A 20,238-nucleotide genomic window follows, 5' to 3' on the forward strand; every position below is an offset into this window, starting at 1 on the left:
CTAAGCTGTCTTGGTCCTACATTGTGTTCTCTCTCTCCACTTCTTGTTAGACATTTGCTACCAGGCACCACATTTTTTTACCAAATGTCTTGAAATTTTAACAGAGCTTGGGAATATACTTCCACAGGTATTCTTGGTTTAATTGTTTGGATGCAGGCCCTAAAATAATTCAATGTAGCTTTTTTAGTAAAAAAAATAGTCCCTAAAAAGTATATTGTAACTTATTTGCTCCTGTGTCTTCATATTAGGTCAAATAAAGGACCTAAAATTTGGTATGAGGATAGTGGTTCATGTACGGTGTTGGTGGTTGAAGTATAATGGCAAGAAGTCCTAAATGCAACTTCATGTATGTTCTTTTAGGTTGGAATTGCAACAGAATTTCTGAAAATATACCCTGTGTAAAAGGGGGACAAACTTCAGACTGTTTCAGGCCAGGCAGGTTATAGACTGAATTAGGTCAGTCAGGCCTGCTCAGAGGCGGTGGGACGTCAGTTGCTGACACAGGATGTTCTAAATGGTTGAGGATTGTGCTTACTTGAGCCTGGTGCTAATGTAAGGGTCAACCATAACCGAAGACTGTGACAGAGGGCATTAATGCAGGGGAAAGGCAAACTAATTGGTTCAAGGCACTGCAGAGTTGACAGTGGAGGGAGGTGCCTTGGACAGTCATAATCTACTGTGAAATTAGGCACTATACTGGCTGTAATGCAGGATGAATGTTTCAGGGGGTAATGCTGCATAGCAGACCACTTTGGCAAGGGGTCGCTAACTGTCTGAAACAAAAAAAAAAATGTCGATACTCACATTCTAGTTTTTCCTCCAGACTGCCCCTGGACGTTACAGACAAGGCATAGATAAACTCTCGGAACTCTATTGTGCCGTCCTGGAGATAAAGGGCATCACTTCATTAGTCACAACTTTTTTTAAACTTAATTTAGAATAACCATTAGCGGTGGGCCCAAGGGTCCAAGGATCCAAGGGTCCACCGCTAGTCTTCCTGGCATTCATTCACAAATATACGTATAATACTTGACAGAATCACTAGACAATATCTACAACAAATTTACAAAATTACAGTATAGAATTATTTAAAAACAAACAATCCTGTTACACAAGTGCTAGTAGAAATGTTTGTACAAACCGCTCTTAAAGAATCTCATTGATTGTGTGGATTGTACTGGTTCATCTGACTTCTGTACTGGTTCATCTCATTCCAATATTTACCGGTAGTTTGTTTTTGCCCATTTTTATGTCTGTTCAGTTTTTTGTCAATACAACCTCTTGTCTGTGGTCAAGTTACACAGCCTGATTTTTTGTACTTTTTTGTAAGATGAAAAATTATACTGCTTTTGCAGAACATCAAATAAAAAAACATGAAATATTTCCTTAATATAGCCTTAGAACATTGAAAAATCGATCACTGATATTAGTAATAAACTTCAGACAGTACTAAGAGAACATCAAAGAAAAAAGTAAAATATTACCTTCAGTTTATATACCCTTAGAATATTGAAAAATCAATCACTAATACTATTAATAAAGACAGTAGCAAGAGAACATAGTAATATATAACATCCATGTCCATAGTATCACCAGGGTCCATAATATCGCCACCTTGAGAAACAGTGTGCTTTAAGATATTTTTACTGCAACATACTTTTAGTATGCACTCCTGCACACCTCAAATGTACATACCTAGGGTATGTTGCAGTAAAAATATCTTAAAGCACACTTTTTCTCAAGGTGGCGATATTATGGACCCTGGTGATACTATGGACACATATATATTACTATGTTATATTACCTTGTTTTCATCAAAAACTTTGAAGACAAATGATGCAAACTTCGAGGGGTCCCCGAACGGGAAGAACTGTTTATAGATTTTCTGGAATTCCTGCAAAGAAAAAAGAGAGAACAATCAATAAATAAGCAAACTATAAAACAAAGAACTGAATCATACATGATGGATGAATGAATAAATGGTTTATTCAGGTCAAGATCACTCACAGCCATTTTGCTGAATTGTGGATTTCATTACAATATAAAAGAAGTCTTTTTCATAGATATTTAACAATTCCATTGCAGCTTAATATTCAAAGTTTTCATGGATGTAGCTAAAGTCCTATGATGACCATTAAGTAGCTGCTGCAATAATCAAAATCTCAGTCAAAACCAGTCAAATAGTTTACTATTAATGAATTTTTATTGCATATTCCTGCCCAGATGAAATAAATGGACAAGTGAACAAAAGAGGTAAGACTAGAGGATACAGAACATGAAGTATTGAATACTGATCCACTACATTCTAATTCTAAGTGCTAAAAGTCTTTAAAAATACACATGTATGTATTACAAAATAATACTATATGTACTTATCATCTACTGTTAATCGCTGTTTCTTTTCTTTTTTAAACATCTGCAAACATAATTTGTCCACTATATGTTCATTGTTGCATGACATAAAGTATAAACAGATACTTACCTCTTCATTTAGTGTCCCGTTTGGACAGTCTTTAAGGAAACCTTTGTGCCTACAAAACAAAGGGAGAAAATTCTTGTGAGTTCATCAGTCAAGAATAAAATCAGGTAAGACCCAGTGGCGTCTTCAGGCATCCATGGGTTAAAGGCATCCGATGCAATTTTAGGGAGGCAAAACACAAAATATTCTGGATAAGGAAATCTGCCTGCTATTAAAAGTGTTTTAAGTAGTCAAAAAACAAACTACATATATATGAGGGATCTCTTATGAGGGAGTACTGCCCATATATAGCAAAAACCAGCCTACAATATAAAACAAGCTACTGTTTTCTGTCAGTGACATCACATTTTTGCCTCACAGATATCAGTATGCTATGGGGGCAGGATAGATTCAACTTAATTAAGACAATGACAAAAGAAGTGTCTTTCAAAATCCAGTTTTGCTACCCTTAAATTGCATTGGAAGCCCTTAATGCAATGCTGCTCAAACTTTGTTACAAAATTAATATAAAGTTAGTGCTGAAAGCCGACAACTGCATGACTGTATGATACATAATTAGAAGTGGTAAATGCTTAATAAGTAGTGCTTAATGTGTTTTTTAGGCAATTTAGTAGAACAGAAGATTAGTTAGTCTAGAATATGGCCCTAGAAAAAACTCAGCCCTGTCCTTGGTGCTGAAACTAACGTTAACCCTTGTCCACTGGCATTTATTACACATTTTAAGACAACAGTCAACACACAAATTAAGACAACAGGAAAATCAACATAATTATAAATCAACTACATGTAAGTCCCCTCTAATTAGAATCATGTACTGTAGCCAGGCCTGAAACAGTCTCTTTAACAGGCATATCATTTACCATGCCAGCTAGGTAAGCAATGATAATGGTTTTATGACTTTATATCCAACTTTCTTTTTTGACATATTCAGATAACAGGAAAATTAACATTCCACTATGTCCCCTCCAGTTAGAATCAATTATTATATAAACTTTACTCAACCTTGAAACAATCTCTTAAAAAGGCATTATTTCCCATTATATTGCCAGATCAGCACTCACTGATAATGGTTTTGAAGAAGAATTTATGTCCAAAATTTCTTTTTTTGACATATTCAGATAACAGGACAACTAACATTCGACTATATCCCAATCTCAAAGTCTCTATACTCATCCTTGAAACAGTCTTTTGAAAAGGCATTACGATAGTATTTCCCAATGCCAGATAACCACTCAGTGATAATGGTTTTGAAGAAGACTAATGTCCAACATCCACACTTGGCAAACATCCATACATGAAATACTCCACATGATATTGACTGGAGATGCTGATTTGACTAGTAAGCTGCTGAAGTAATGTTCCTTCATTTAGCTGGCTTTAGATCAGCATGATCATGGCAAAATGCCCATCCAACAATTCATCCATCTGGGTCCTGCTGTTGGCCATTGTAATTCTGCAGATTGCTGATGCGATGTCGCTGCCAAGCTTTTTCGCTGGACCTATCAATAATGTGTTGGCACTTCAAGAGATAACAAACTTGTAACTTTGACTGAACAAAATTGTTACTAGCAGAAGGCCACACCAATTTGATTTGTTGGTTCTCGGATTCGCCTCTTCATTTTTTTCTGATTTGCAAAAAAAAAAAGATTCTGGTTCTGAATCAACTCAAAAATGCTCATATTTTGCCCCCAACAGTTGAGGAAATTCCTTTTCTTCCTAGTTGTTACAGTTTTTCCATCTATCAATGCAGTGATTTGATTAAAAGTTCAAATTTATACTTTAAATTTTAACCCAGCCTTTTGTGTTGTCACTTCATGGCTCATATTGTAGCATTTGGGGCTATAATAGGATGCCTAGACCTGTTTTTTTTTTCCGCCCTGTCGCTTCATATTTTTTCTGAAAAAATCCGAGAACCAACAAATTAAATTGGTTTGGCCTAAAGGGCTGAGTCACATTTGTTTCTAGAATAAGATCTGCTTTTAAAAGGCAAGATGATACCGACTTGTGACTGTGTTGTGTTCAACGTGTAATTTTTATGAATGTATGTTTTAATGCACAATGCCCAGGGATACCTGAAAAACAGATCAATGGATCTGAGGTACATGTATGCCCTGGTGAAATAAATAAACTTCAAACTTGACTGTGCAGTGTTATACTCTCATAGCTCTGCAAGGTACCACAATTATAATAATATAAAAAAGAGTATTTCATGGCCTTCTCGGAAATGTCATATCTAGATACGTGTGCATAATTTGAGGGTATCCGGTGCTGTGTCAGTAGAACAAACTCTTTTAATTCACCATTTTGAAATGGGGTCATGATCTCAATATGGTACCTACTGGAAGTATAGACTGGCAGAATGGTTGACATATCAAAGACCAGCCGGTTCACACTTAGATGTGGGACAAACAGTGCTTACGTCAAGCTGTGCCTTGTGTAAACTTGTTATTCCAGCACTGTAAAGTCATGTCTATTTCTGTCAGCCTCTAGTGTTGGTGTTATGTGTGTCAATGGTGCCTGGGGGTTGTGTGAAAGTCACCAACATGTAGTGCAATTTGTACAGGGGATTCTCTATGATATCAGTGATGCTATGATCTGACATTTGACAAAAACACTCTGCACTCGCTGTGTGTGACCTAAAAATTTAAAATTCAAGGCAGTCATGGCATCCATAATGCCCTAATCCTGTCAGCTGGATCCTAAATGGTCTCCTATCTCAACTGCCAGTAAAGTAAGACAGTAAAGTTTAAGAGGCAGTAAAGTTTAAGAGGTAAAATAGTGTAAATGTTGGTCTTAGCTCCACAGACAAATGCCTTAAATTTTATTTCCTTAAACTGGCCATTTCCCCCAAAAGAAATGGGCCTAACTGTGAGTGGGTGCACCTGCATGCAAATAATCTCTACGTAACTAATGCTTTAAAAGCCTACATTTGTACCAGTATAAGTGTGATAAAAAAGGGTACTAATGCAAAGTTTAATGTTTCATTATGGCCTAGTGTACTGTTACAGTATAGTTATAGCCTGGTGTAACAGAAATGTGCAATAGAGGTTTTCATTCATAAACCATTATAAAAATCACAACAGATGGAAAAGCTTCGCTTGTTCTCATCCTTCTTAAAACATTGTATAAATGAAACATACATTTATTATCTAATAACATCTAGCCTAAGGTTTGAAAAATGAGGGGATATGCATCAGATGTCAAAGATTAAAGACAGAGGATTGCTTATTAAGTAGAGAAAATCAGATGCTTTAAATCAGAATCATAAAACATAGACTGAATTATTATAATTATATTTAATGAAAGGACACTTTGATATTATCAGTCTTCGTATCAGTCCTTCCGTTTGCTTCCATCTCATACAGGGATCGAAATTCATTTTTGGGAATAGGTGCACGGGTGCAACCAACCTAAAAATTAGGTGCACAAAAAGTTTTTGGGGTGCACCATATAATATAAACTAGAGAAGTAGAATGTCAGCAAAAAATAATTACGTTTCATTTCGAAAGAAAAGTATATAACCGTAATGAGTTTATTATTTTTCTGATACTTGGATCTTATTATTAATTGTTACTTAGGAATATGCTGTGTACAGTAACTATACATTGAACATCTTTACATTATGCAGTATTACGTAAACCTTCGAAATTTAAAATATTTGGGTGAACCCATAGAAAAAATTGGGTGCACAGCTCCAAATTCAGGTGCAATAAGGTGCACGTGCACCCAGTACATGTACATGTATTTCCAGCCCTGCCATAATATTACATGACCAGGAGGTGTCTCAGACTTCAAAGAGTAGGAAATGTCATACACCACCCACCACAATCAGTCATAAACTATGATCACAGGGCAGACTTCTAAAACACTGGGTTCATGTAATGACAGATGTGGTGTTACAGCAGGAAAAACTAACAGCCAAGGGTAATTTATAAGTCTGACAAAAACTACTACCCAAATTGTACATCATAATTCAAGGTTATAGTGCCAATTTATTGCCATCCAATCTGCAAAATTTTCCATGCAACTAAATGATATCATTTTAGATTCTATCAATTGTTTTTGTATAATTCAGATGTATGTCTTTTAATGATAATTTCTTAGATTGAATTAGATTAAAAAATAAACAAAAAAAATGAATGCTTATATGCATAAGAGTGTATGCCAGAGAATTATCTTAAATATATTCTCATTCTATCCTATATATTTTTGCGAAGTGAAAATGATGTCAGACCCTTCCTTTTGCGTCATTGTCCATTTTCATATGAAACCATTCTTGCGGAATGTTTAATCGACTGTATTCAATCCTCTTAAGTGCTCTTAATTCGATTGAAGCAACCCAAAAAATATTTCAAACCCACAAAATTCCATGACGTGTGCATATTCCCATGTTTTAATTTGATTGAAGCAGACAAAAAATATTTCAAACCCACAAAATTCCATGACGTGTGCATATTCCCATGTTGAAGAAGATATCAGAGACAAGGTACGCTCTGCCGTCATGATTGTCGTATGTAATTTTCAGCTCAAGCGTAACTGCCAGGAAAAATCTAACACCCAACCATCACTGAGCTAATTTTGTTTCCAAAAAAGGAAAGTTCATTACTGAAACATGTGAGACTTTAGATTGCTTTAAAACCCACTGAACCGTGGCAAGCTGATGACTGAGCTATTTACGGCAACACGGAATTACAAGTTAGCTACTTCAAAATGGTTCGCTGATTTAAAATTGAGCATACATGTAGGCAAAAAAACTTTGCAAACTCACTCAATTGTACATGATACTATTAAACATATTACAAAAAAAGAAAAGGGTATGGATTGAAAATTAACACCCTAATTACTTACTTAAAACATCAAGAGATAGTACAGTATACCATCAAGTAGGGATAATCATGAATTTTGGCATTTTTTCTAATAAAAAAACGGCCTTTTATGTATTTACCTTTTCTTACATTGCAAGAGTTGCTGCATCTAGATATATAATATAAGTCTGTCCATAGCATCAAGCCTGTTAAAATCTATTGTACTTGATTCGATACATGCGAATATGATAAGGCCTAACACTTACAACTGTAAACAGAAATAGCATCATGGATAGAAATGCATTAACTTACCGGGGAGAAGGAGGAATTTATTTTTAGATAACATTGAACACCAGTGATGAGGTGATGAAGTGATTAGAACATCATTCAGCACCAAGGACAGACACATCAGCGCGGCTAAATTGGGTCTGAGCTTATCGTTCTTGTCTGGATTTAATCATAGAAGTGCTGTTGGAACACTGTTAATTGAATCGATGTTAGTCATGCAACTTTCCATTTGTATGCAAGCAGCTTTTTTTATTTTATAGAAGCATATCTGTTTGAGTTGTGGTAAGTTGATTTAAAAATGCAACAGAGATTGGTCAACTGTATCTGTTTGTCAAAGTTACGTATAGATACTAGAAAAATCACCAGATATAATTATGATTATCATCATGGACTGGTGCATTTATGTCTGTAGCTGTTCATTAACAAGGACAATGATATGGGTGAGTACTTAATTAACACCGGAGACAGGGTAAACTATATCCCTAGATGCAGGTCACTGTCCTATCAGCAAGTATTATCATCTACATGTAACACTTATTGAGAGACATATGTGATGGTTTGGTTGTTGTTAGTGAGTACTAGATAATATGATGTTTAATTTTTGCTTGTTTTTGTTAGTAGAAATAATGTCATGGGCAAACACATAATTCAGCACAAAGGACAGGCACAAGTAAGAGCTACCATTGGTATAGGAGCATGTCAGTAGAACGTACGTTCATGGTTTTCGTTGGATTTTTGGTCAACGTTGCATCAGAATTATGCATGTTGCAGAGGACATCTTCTCCAACATAACATTCAGAAACTACAGACGGGATGTTAACCTTATATGCGCGAATACAACCTTATATGAGACGTTCTGCCAAAGTGCTATGTGCTATGCAAGGTGTCTGGTAAAGGTCTGTATGAATCATAAACATTGCCAGGGATACATGTTATCCGTAAGCCATTGATTCAGTACCAGTGACAGAGACAGTTTCATCACTGTAACTTGACTAGACTTATGTCGGGTGTTAGTCCTCCTCTGCTACCCAAACCACCATGGCAGCCAAATGTAACAGCAGGTACACAATGTCATGTAACTCATGAATGGGGACAGACAGTGATGATCCAATCATTAGAGTCAGTACCAGGGACAGACACAGACATCACTGTAACAGCAGGTACACATGTAACTCATGAATGGGGACAGACTGTGCTAATCCAATCATTGGACTCAGCACCAGGGACAGGAATAGCCTGTCTGTGTGGATGTGTGGATGACATCCATTACAAGGCTGATGTTATCATGATCAAACCTTGAGTTCAGCACCAAGGACAGAGACAGCCTTCAATACTGTAACATCTTGTACTACTAGCTGGTACATAATTATGTACATGTAATTTATGACTGGGACAGGAACACAGACAGGAATAGGCCTGGCTGTGTGGATGATGTCCATTACCAGTGTGATGTTATCAGTGAATCTTGGGTTCAGCACCAAGGACAGGGGCACTTTCAACACTGTAACATCTTGTACTACTAGCTGGTACATAATTAAGTACATGTAATTTATGATTGGGACAGGAACACAGACAGGAATAGGCCTGGCTGTGTGGATGGCATCCATTGCCAGTGATGTTGTTATCATGACCAAACCTTGGGTTCAGCACCAAAGACAGGGACAGTTCTACACTGTAACATCTTGTAACATCTAGCTGGTACATAATTATGTACATGTAATTTATAACTGGGACAGGTACACAGACAGGAATAGCCCTGTCTGTGTGGATGTGTGGATGACATCCATTACCTGGGTGATGTTATTATGACCAAACCTTGAGTTCAGCACCAAGGACAGACACAGTTTTACACTGTAATGTCTTGTACTACTAGCTGTACTACATATGTAATTTATGAATGGGAAAGGAACACAGACAGGAATAGCCTTGTCTGTGTGGATGATTACCAGTGATAATGTAATCTGTGAACCTTGGGTTCAGCACCAAGGACAGAGACAGTTTCACCACTGTAACATCTTGTACTACTAGCTGGTAAATACTAGTATGTGATTTATGAATGAGGCAGGAAAACAGACAGAAATAGCCCTGTGTGGATGAGTGGATGATGTCCATTAGTAGTGATGATGTTATCATCAAATGTTGGAGCTGTGAACCCATTTTTTTCTTATTTTCATAGGTTTAGGTATGTGAAGATGATACATGAATAGAAGTATACTACATGTTATTATAAATGATAGTACTTTTTTTACTAACATAATTGATTTTTGCTGACATTCTACTTATTTTATCTTATATGGTGCACAAAAAATATTTTGCACCCAATTTTTTTAGGTAGGGTTCATCAGTGCACCTATTCCTAAAAATGAATTTCGAGCCCTGCCAAATGTTGTGTTCAGCACCAAGGACAGGGAAAGCTACAACACTCTACATTTTATTCAGGAATGGGAATAATTATATAACAGCCATACAACCCAGTACCAGAGACAGGGACAACTTCACCTCTATACATCTGTAATTTATGAATCTGGATAGTGATAGTATCATAGTCACAATGGTACAGGGATAGTGATGTAAAACACCATTACTATGAATGGATGTTGGCTATAGGGTTGTAAACAGCATTTTAGCACTTTTGTCTTTCAGTGCTTTGAATGGGTTGATCTATAAGAATGGCCTTCAGCACAAAGAACAGCTAAATTGATGATGCTATTTTCTCCAAGGGAAGACAAAACAGAAAAGCCAAAGGCATGTTGGAATAACCTGTGTTTCTCTAGCTTACACATACACAGTATCAATGCATGTAAGATTTACCTAAAACACTGTCGGTGTATCATTTTGTAAGTATACCAGCATTTTCAGATTTAAGGCAAAGGCATTTTGGAATAGCCTGTATCTTTCTACCTTCCTACAGATAGGTACATTGCTGCATCTTAAATGCAAACTGGCATTTCTGCATGTTAGATTTACCTAAAACACTGTCGGTGTATCATTTTGTAGTATACCAGCATTCGAAGATTTTACCAAGGCTGTTAACGTTGTTGTACAGCAAAATATTGGCAAGGGTCTCAAAGGAACACTAAGAAACCCTTTAATCAATAATTTTCTTGGAAAAAATGTAGATTGCATTTTCTTCTCCCAGAAAATGAGCTCTGATACAAATGACATGGGATTTTGCAAACACTCAAATGATCAGATCTAGTCATACAATATCAGTGCATGAGTGAACTTCTATGGCTGCCTGATCAATTATTAAAGAAAATTCCTTTGATAGAGAATGCCGGAGGGAGGCACGCGTCTTTGGCGGGCGCTCAAAAGGATCAAGAAATAGAATTAACTGAAATGTAGTAGGATACAGTCTGGGATGGAGTTTCAGCGAAGATATATTGATTTAACTTTTGTGTGTGGTTGTCCATAGCTGTCTTGCAGTGTCAAAGATGTTATTTAAGCCAAGTTTAATACAGAGTTCTGAATATGAGTGTTAGCTTATATTGGTGACAATTGTAAAGCCTAAAATGAAAGCATTTTGCTCAGTTTGAAATTCACAGCTTCTCAAGTTGTAAGCAGCTCAAATAGATCAAGGAATGAAACAGGAAATGGAATAGATAACTCTGCCAGCGAAGCACAGATTTTCTTCTTGTATGGAAAGTTTTTTGAGATTTTGCTGCCTGGAGTTTTGTGGAAACTTGAGGAATATTTCTTGTTCTTTAGAATCAATAATCTTGCCTGTTAGGAGCTGAGTAACTCTTTTGGGAAATAAGCTAGTAGAAGTCTATATTTTCTCCTTTATGGTCCGAGATTTTAATGCTGACTATATATTTTTTCCAATTCCCTGCAGGATAGCCACGCTCCTTGTGTCTCTAGCTTTTCTATTTTGATTTTGAAAGGTTTTTAGGAACCAAATGTTTCTTTTTGTCCAATTGCAATAATTTGCTTGACAGAAACACTGATTACAATGATTTGGGTCAATCCCAGTTCCCAGAGGATTAACAGTTCCAGTAGCTGCATCACTGTAAATTATTGAGGACTGCTGAAGGGTAACTGTTGTGTTCTTCTAGCTTCTGCTCAACTAATTTGCATCATCGTTGTCTTGACTTGCATTTCTCCTCTCGTCCCTCAGTCACTGACAAAAGGTAGTGAATGCTACCTGAAACTGTTTTCTTCTATCTTCTATTCCACTGATTTGCATCATCCTTGTCTTGACTTGCCTAACTTTTGTTTTCTCTTGGACTTCCAAAATTTGTCTTTGCTTATTTGCATAATCAATCAATAGTTTGTACTAAGTCTTATACACCTGCTTTTCTGACAAGTCTCCAGTGTCACTGACGAAAGGTAGTGAATGCTACCTGAAACGTCTGACTGTTTTCAAAATCATATCCAGTTGGCGTATCTTATTCTCTGGATAAGATAATTAAGATAATACCTGAACCTTCACCTCTATCTTCATTCAAAAGTTTGGATCCATGAAGTTTTCCACTCGGTAGTTTAAAAAATTGTTCTGCAAATGTTTTTTCAAGCCACGCAGTCTATAGAATTTCATACTGAGTGTGTTTTTGAAAGCTAGCTGGGCAGTGACAAATGACTAAGGGATACAGGGTTGTATGTTGTAAGTGCAGATCCTTCAGATGTATCCTGACCTAATGCACTGCAATTTGACCAGCATCCCTGGTGCTAACAGTAGTTCCTAAGGGCTGTTGGCGAAAGGTAGTGGATACTACCTGAAACGTCTGACCGTTTTTAAAATCATATCCAGTTGGCGTATCTTATTATCTGGATATCTAACCTTCACCTTGATCTTCCTTCAAAAGTTTGGATCCACAGAGTTTTCTGCTCGGTAGTTTAAAAACTTTTCTGCAGTTGGACAAATGTTTTTTTCAAGCCACGCAGTCTATAGAATTTCATACTGAGTGTGTTTTTGAAAGCTAGCTCGGCTGTGACAAATGACTAAGGGATACAGGGTTGTAAGTTGTAAGTGCAGATCCTTCAGATGTATCCTGACCCTCTGCACTTCAATTTGACCAGCATCCCTGGTAGTAACAGTAGTTCCTGGGGACTGTACTTCAAAGTGGCTCTAAAATATACAGAAGTACAACCAGAAGCACTTCGGGTGCCCCAGAACTTGTAAATTCTATGGCTACATTTGTACGTTGACCCTGGATTGTACTTTAACTTTACTAGCCAGCCAAGCTGGGTGTAATGTCAGTTGCTAGAGGCCATACTCAGTACTTCATAGTGGAACTAACAGGAAATATAACCTAAAGCATCTCTGGTCCCCCGAAACTTGTAAAATTCTATGATGGATTCTTTGACTTTTTACAGGCAATACTTTATCGTAATGCCGTTAATACAAGTTCGGTAGAGATAGATCATCAGAAAAAAAAATGAAAGTCTGTTACGGTAGTATATCTAGAAGCAGATATGCTAGCAGCTGCTGCCATAAATTTGTAAATGCTCTATGATGGATTCTCTGACTGTGTATTAGGCAATGCTTTATCGTAATGCCATTAATACAAGTTCGTTAGAGATAGATGTTTAGAAAAGAAATGAAAGTCTGTAACGGTGGTATATCTAGAAGCAGATATGCTGCTACTGCTGACATTAATTTGTAAATTCTCTATGATGGATTCTCTGACTTTATATAGGCAATGCTTTATCGTGATGCTGTTAATACAAGTTTGTTAGAGAGATAGATCGTTAGAAAAAAAATGAAAGTCTGTTACGGTAGTATATCTAGAAGCAGATATGCTAGCAGCTGCTGACATAAATTTTTGGATACACCAACAGTTACACTTTATTATCAAGCCTACCTGTTTATAAGAAATAGATCTCAAAGTAAGCCACTTCCATATCCTGTATACCTTAGGCAACTCTGGTGCCCCAAAACTTTATTATTTTATTTCTTTATAGGTTTAGCTGTACAAAAGACAGCCAGGGTTGTGTTAACCCTGGAGACAAGCTACATACTGTGAGATATTAAGGAGAGGACATTAAAATCAAAGTCATCAAATCATTACAGGATTGTTTAATACATATTAAATATACAAAGGCTTAAACTAACTTAAAGGAGCACTGAAAGTTTAAAAAACACAATTTACAATTTATCATGAAGTCTACCAGTTATATGATATAGATCTCAAAATAAGCCACTTCCATATCCTGTATAGTACATGACTGTATAACCTTAGGTATCTCCGGTATCTAGTAAAGTATACGTGTACATAAAGGCTTAAACTAGAAGCACTGTTGAAAATACAATTTACACTTTATTATCTGAAGCCTACCAGTTTGCAAAATAAGCCACTTCCATATCCTGTATAGTACATTGTATAACCTTAGGCGTCTCCAGTGCCCCCAAACTTGTAAATTCTATGAATGCATTAACCTTGCGCTGTCCTCAGAGGAAATAGGGAAGGTCAAAGTAGCTGAATCGATTCTCCCTACCGCAAACTCTCATCTGTAAAATTATCCATCAGCAACGCGATGTGCACCGGTCCGCGTATTGATCAGATTCACAACGCGTCGGCTCAAATAATATTTGCCGTGCAGGCCTTGAATGTAACACATAATCAGTATTTTACGATGGCGTCATCTTGAATTCTAGTACTGAAGGACGTAGGGATTTTGTAGCTGTTTTTGGTCTTTGCAGTGGATTGGGCCTAGGGAAAAAATGTTGTGTTTCCTGTTTCAGTCCTGAAAAAATTAGGGTCAGTAGGTAGGGATTATCTTTTTTTTTCTTAATTGGACTTTGGTAATGTCTAGTGATCCAACTTATACTGTATACAGTTTAACAAAGTAAAGCTTGCATGAGGACACTTTCAATGTCAATGTCGAAAAACCGATTGTACAACATTTCATAATTCAGGTGTCAGATCATGGAGGTAGAAAAAGTTAATCAGCTCTAGAAATCTGTGTCCTTTGGAGAAGTCCACACAAAAAAAAGGTCTAGGGTCAGCAGTTTTTTCTAGGGTCAGTTGGGAAACAGGAAACATAATTTCTTTTTTCCTACTCCTTGCGAAAACATCTGGGTGGGTGTGCCAACTGTTTCTGCTGACATGGCTGTTTTGACAAGAATTATGGCTCTGCACAGACTTCCATATGGCTCTATGACAAGATAATCTCATGATTTAGGGCATCTGCTTCAGTTCCCCTGAGGACAAACTTATTTTTCTAGGTTATAGGTGAAATGTTAATCGAAGACAAATCTTCTTTGCAACATTTTTTTCCTTTTTTAATGGCTGTCATTTAAATTATGTGCCTCCAAACCCTTATTGACTGTTGGCTGAATTGTTTAACCTCAAAAAAGTATCACTAAGGCCTTTGATTACTTATTTGACTCGTACATCATACAATATTGTACCAGCAGTTTGAATGTGACAAATCCTCGAGGGAATTGTAGCAACTGGTACACCCATGTAGCATGGGAACCGCCACATGTCCCCATCAGGTGATCACATATTGTGGCAATATATCTAACTGCCACTAGTGGTGTGGCCTAAAGGCAGTTGGCCCAAATGCATTCGGCAACCAATGTATCTGTATCTGTATCTGTATGGTATAACCGCCCTTCCGTGTAACACACCAGCTTCTGTATCTGTATAGCCGGTATAACCGCCCTTTGGCGTAACACACCAGCTTCTGTATCTGTATAGCAGGTATAACCGCCCTTCGGCGTAACACACCAGCTTCTGTTTACAGTATCTGTATAGCCGGTATAACTGCCCTTCGGCATAACACACCAGCTTCTGTATCTGTATAGCCGGTATAACCGCCCTTCAGCGTAACACACCAGCTTCTGTATCTGTATAGCCGGTAAAACCGCCCTTCAGTGTAACACACCAGCTTCTGTATCTGTATAGCCGGTATAACCGCCCTTCGGTGTAACACACCAGCTTCTGTATCTCTATAGCCGGTATAATCGCCTTTCGGCGTAACACACCAACTTCAATGTACCAGCTTTGGCGTAACACACCAGCTTCAATGTACTGATGAGGCATTGTTCCAAGTCAGAGACAATACTTGATTTAAAGGGTAACTACCATTAGGTATATTTGTCCCAGTTCCCATGACTACAGTCTTGCCAGCGTGGGAAGGTAAGCCTGCAGCTGATTAACCCTAACAATGGTGCTAACAGCAGATTGACGTGACTGGACAATAATATGTTATTTCCTGCCCTATGACGTCCCTAAGTCTTTTACGCAGGAACTAACAATGCAGATTACATACTCAGGGCTGGAAATACTGGGTACCTTAGTGCACCCAAAGTTGGAGCTGTGCACCTAATTTTTTTTCTGTTGGTGCACCCAAATATTTTCAGTGCACCTGTTTCTAAAAATGAATTTCGAGCCCTGATATTTTCTTCTTTTTCCAAGATTTTTAATGTTATCCCATGCCAGTTATTTGCTCCCATGCAAAATGTATGCGTTTTAGAGAGGAAACTGTGTCTGTCCCTGGTACTGAATCAGTGTCTTACTGATAACAGATGAGTCAAAAGTTCTGCAAATACACATGCCTCCATACTACAACCTTCTCTGCAAAATTGCAGATTGTTTATATATCCTATAGGATTTTTCTTCTGCAATATTGTAAATCTCTCTGCAAAATACAGAACACAGATGGGTATTTCAAACACTGGTAGCACATAAGAATGAAGTATATTCTTCCCTTAGTCAAGATGTTGAATCTTCAGGCAATGTTGCAAGAAGGGAGGTGGTCAAGTGTAAATGACGTAAAGTGATTTTAGATTTGAAAAAGGGCAGTGCCAGTCTCCCCTGCATTTAGATGGCGGGATTCCATAAATTCTGCACTCAGGCAAAATGTTTCTAATATGGGCCCACTGGAGTGAGTAGAAATGGAGATTAGGCCACCCCAATTTGATTTGTTGGTTCACAGTTTATCCAGCTTCATTCTTCTCTGATTTGGAAAAAATTCTAGTTCACAATCAACTGAAAAATGGCTCATATTTTTCCCCAAACATTTGAAAACAGTCCTTTTCTTCCTAGTTGTTATTTTAATGAGTTTTTTTTTTAAATCTATGAATACAGTGGTTTCATGAAAAGTTCAAAATTAATTTTAAACCAGCCTGGTATTAAAGGCTCCTATCGTAGCATTTTGGGCTATAATAGGATGCCTAGGCCTGTTTTTTTTGGCCTGTTGTTACTTCATATTTTTTTCTGAGCAAAAAAGTTTTTCTACTTTTAAATTAGTTAGAAATGTAGAATGTAGAATATATTGTTACTGTGTAATACTGAAAAGTTGATTTTGATATTCAAAGGGACTGTACAGAGCCTTACACATGAAAGCAGAAGCTATTCACAAATCTTGCTTTCAATGGCCACATTGACATATTCGGTAAAATCTAACCTTGACTCTCACCTCTGACCTGATCGGTAGAAACAAGTTTGGGTAAATCTATTATAATAGTTAATTTGTACTTCAAGCTGGGCAGGCAGGAAAAGATTTAGACTCCCAAGTGACAAGGTTCAGGTTTGATTTTTAAGGGAGTTTCTCTTTCCTTTTTACTTTTTGACCAGAAAAAAATACAATGTATAACCGTTCTAATTCCATACTACAGCTAAGATGGCTGAGACAACTGCTCTGAATATAACTGTGTTACCTCACAAACATAAAGCTTTTCTTTTTTCTTTTTAGCACTCTGTCCATAGGTGCAAGTAATGGAGACAGTTCTATATCAGCCACGAGATTAGGACCACATACAACCCATACCCTGGAAAATGGGAACTCTAAGTGCTCTGTTTATGGTATACTTCAGCCCTACATATGACCCCAACAGTACACACTCGAATGTTACAGCTATGTTTATGTGTATGTGCAGATTTCACGGCTTAGATTTTGAGTGCAAATTGAATGGGGTTGGAAAGTAGCTGAGCTTGTACTAGGCAGTTCATATTTTGCCTACGCAATACTGTAATTTGGATACTAATTCCTGATTTTTTCACTGTTCTGTTATGTTCACTGTTTTCACTGTCACTTCTGAACCGTGAACTAATCATTACAGTTAACAAATAATTCCTGGACTTTCTTTTTACTGAACCTGTCACAACCGTGAACATATAGTTCCGTGAACATGTCCATTTTTCTCATACCATGAACTTTTGCTACCGTGAACATAAAGTGAATTACAGTACCCTTACTTAGGCTAATTTTTCATGGTTTTCGTTGTTTACGACTAAAATCCTTTTTTGTCTCGATGTATTATAGCAGGGTTAATTAGGTTACACTTGGACTCTGACTACTCTTTTTACGACCACATTTTATGTCAAATAACGAATGCATTATTTCATGCATGGATTGTTAACTTAAAGTCAACGCATGTAAAACTTTTAAATTTCTATCTTCCAGATTTCTTAATTTATAGAGCAGCACTAACCTCTGTCCAACTAAGGCACATGACAAAAAAACAGTTAATTTTTTTTCAGGAATCGACAATAATTTTTTTCAGGACTGAAACAGGAAATTCAACATAATTTTGAAATTCCTAGACCTTAGGTTGTACACTTGGACTGTAATACCTCTTTTTACGACGGCACTTTGTCACATTATTTCACGAATATGAGACTTCAACCAGGCTCTTGGTTTATACCACTAGAGCTGCACTAGGAACATAATAGAAAAAAAAAGATAATCACTACCTACGGGCCCTAATTTATTTCAGGACTGAAGCAGAGAACACAATATTTTTTCCTTACCCCAATGGTTTGTTTGTTTGTTTGTTTTATTTCGATCTCCATTTAGTGTAATACATAAAGTTTACACTACTCTTCCTGGAGTCCAACTAACTAAACAAAAATAGTAAAAACAATAATAAATCAATCAAACATAAATTAAGATAAACAATAAATAACGGAATAATAATAATAATAAATTCATAACAAAGATTTATCCTGAGATAACAAAGGATAATTAACCAAACTCAGCATATAGAACTTAAAATGAACTGAATGGGAGGTCAGAGGTCAAAATAATAGAAAATGATATAACTGAAAGTGATTGGAAAACCCAATGGTTATACTTCATACAGACCTGTACAAACGATAGCAGGCACTTGTGCCTGTCCTTGGTGCTGAATTACATGTTTACTGATAGGTAACCATGTACACTTGTGATTACTCTTTTTATGATGACACTTTGTCACATAAACAAATACATTTATTTCATGCCTTGGCTGTCAAGTAAACGCATGTGAAACTTGAATATCTTTCAAATTCTTGATTTATACCACTACGAGTAAGATTTGCACTCGTTTTACCCTACTAGGAACCCTACTAGGAAAAAGAGAAAGAAAATAGATAACCCCTACCAACCGACCCTAATTTATTTCAGGACTGAAACAGGAAGCACAAGATTTTTTTCCTTTGCCCAATGGTTATACTTCATACAGACCTGTACAAACGATAGCAGGCACTTGTGCCTGTCCTTGGTGCTGAATTACATGTTTGCTGATTGGTAACAATGTACACTTGTAATTACTCTTTTCATGATGACACTTTGTCACATGAACGAAATGCATTATTTCATGCATATGACACTTTAATATTTTCCAGATTCTTGAGTTATACCACAAGAGCAGCACTTTAATACCTTCGTCTTTTAGGAACATACAAAAAAATCCCTACCTACCAACCCTAATTTTTTTCAGGACTGAGTCAGGAAACCCAACATTTTTTTCCTAGCCCATAGCTTTTTATGATGGCACTTTGTCACATATTAAACAAATATATTATTTCACACATATGAAACCAGATTCTTGATTTACACCACTAAGAGCATCACTAACCTTCACCCCTTGCCCCACTAGGAACAAGATATCAAATTGTCATCCTGTAAGCAATTTGCCATCAGTCACACAAATTACCCCCCAACGATCGCAGGTACATATGGGAATGGGCAGTCCTTAGGCCACACCAATTTCAATTCATGGCTAACGGATTTTTGTAGAAAAATAATGGAGCGGGCTGGCGAAAAAATAAGAAATAAAAACAGGCCTTGGCATCCTATTATAGCCCAAAATGGTACGATGGGAGCCATGAAGTCAACAAACCAGGCTGATTCAAAATTTATACACAATGAAGTTTGAGCTTTTAATGATACCACTGCATTGAAAGATGGAGTAACTGTAACAACTAGGAAGAAAAGGACTGTTTTCAACTGTTCAGGGCAAAATATGAGCATTTTGCAGTTGAATCTGAACCAGAATCTTTTTTTTTTTTTTGCAAATCAGAAAAAAATGCAGCAGGTGAATCCGTTAACCAAGACATTAAATTGGTGTGGCCTTATGGACACAAGACGGGGCTATCCGATCCCCATTTACCCAACAGCGCGCCCCGACTAATCCGTGATGCTGCAGCCAAAATGCAGCGGAGATCTCAGTGGTCTTTACACAGTAACTCTTAAAATCGATGCCCTAAAGTCTCAAATTTCTCTCCCAGCTTGATTTCATGCTTGTCTTGGTACCTTGGACAGGGCCTAGGGAACAAATGTTGTGTTTCCTTGGTTCAGTCCTGACAAAAATTTGAGTCAGTAGGTAGGAATTACTTTTTTTCTTTCTTTTTCTAAAGACTTTGGCAGTTTGGTGATTTTTATATAATAGTGATCTGACTTACACATTAGTGAGTGAAACACAATGCTGGAAAACTGATTGTACAGTGTTTC

General features: G+C 37.0%; 1 protein-coding gene across 1 annotated transcript in view; it reads right to left on the reverse strand.

Annotated features, from left to right (window-relative positions):
- LOC109467259 (neuronal calcium sensor 1-like) overlaps positions 1-20,238 on the reverse strand; it is a 44,352-nt gene that overhangs the window by 6,733 nt on the left and 17,381 nt on the right. The window contains exons 3-5 of the mRNA XM_019765197.1: positions 2,483-2,531; positions 1,805-1,894; positions 805-883 (exon numbers count right to left, since the gene is read on the reverse strand). Of these exons, the coding sequence (XP_019620756.1) occupies positions 805-883; positions 1,805-1,894; positions 2,483-2,531 (218 nt within the window). The remainder of the gene's footprint in view (positions 1-804; positions 884-1,804; positions 1,895-2,482; positions 2,532-20,238) is intronic.

The sequence above is a fragment of the Branchiostoma belcheri genome, unplaced genomic scaffold, assembly GCF_001625305.1.
Source record: "Branchiostoma belcheri isolate BF01 breed outbred unplaced genomic scaffold, Haploidv18h27 scaffold179, whole genome shotgun sequence".
NCBI lineage: Eukaryota > Metazoa > Chordata > Leptocardii > Amphioxiformes > Branchiostomatidae > Branchiostoma > Branchiostoma belcheri.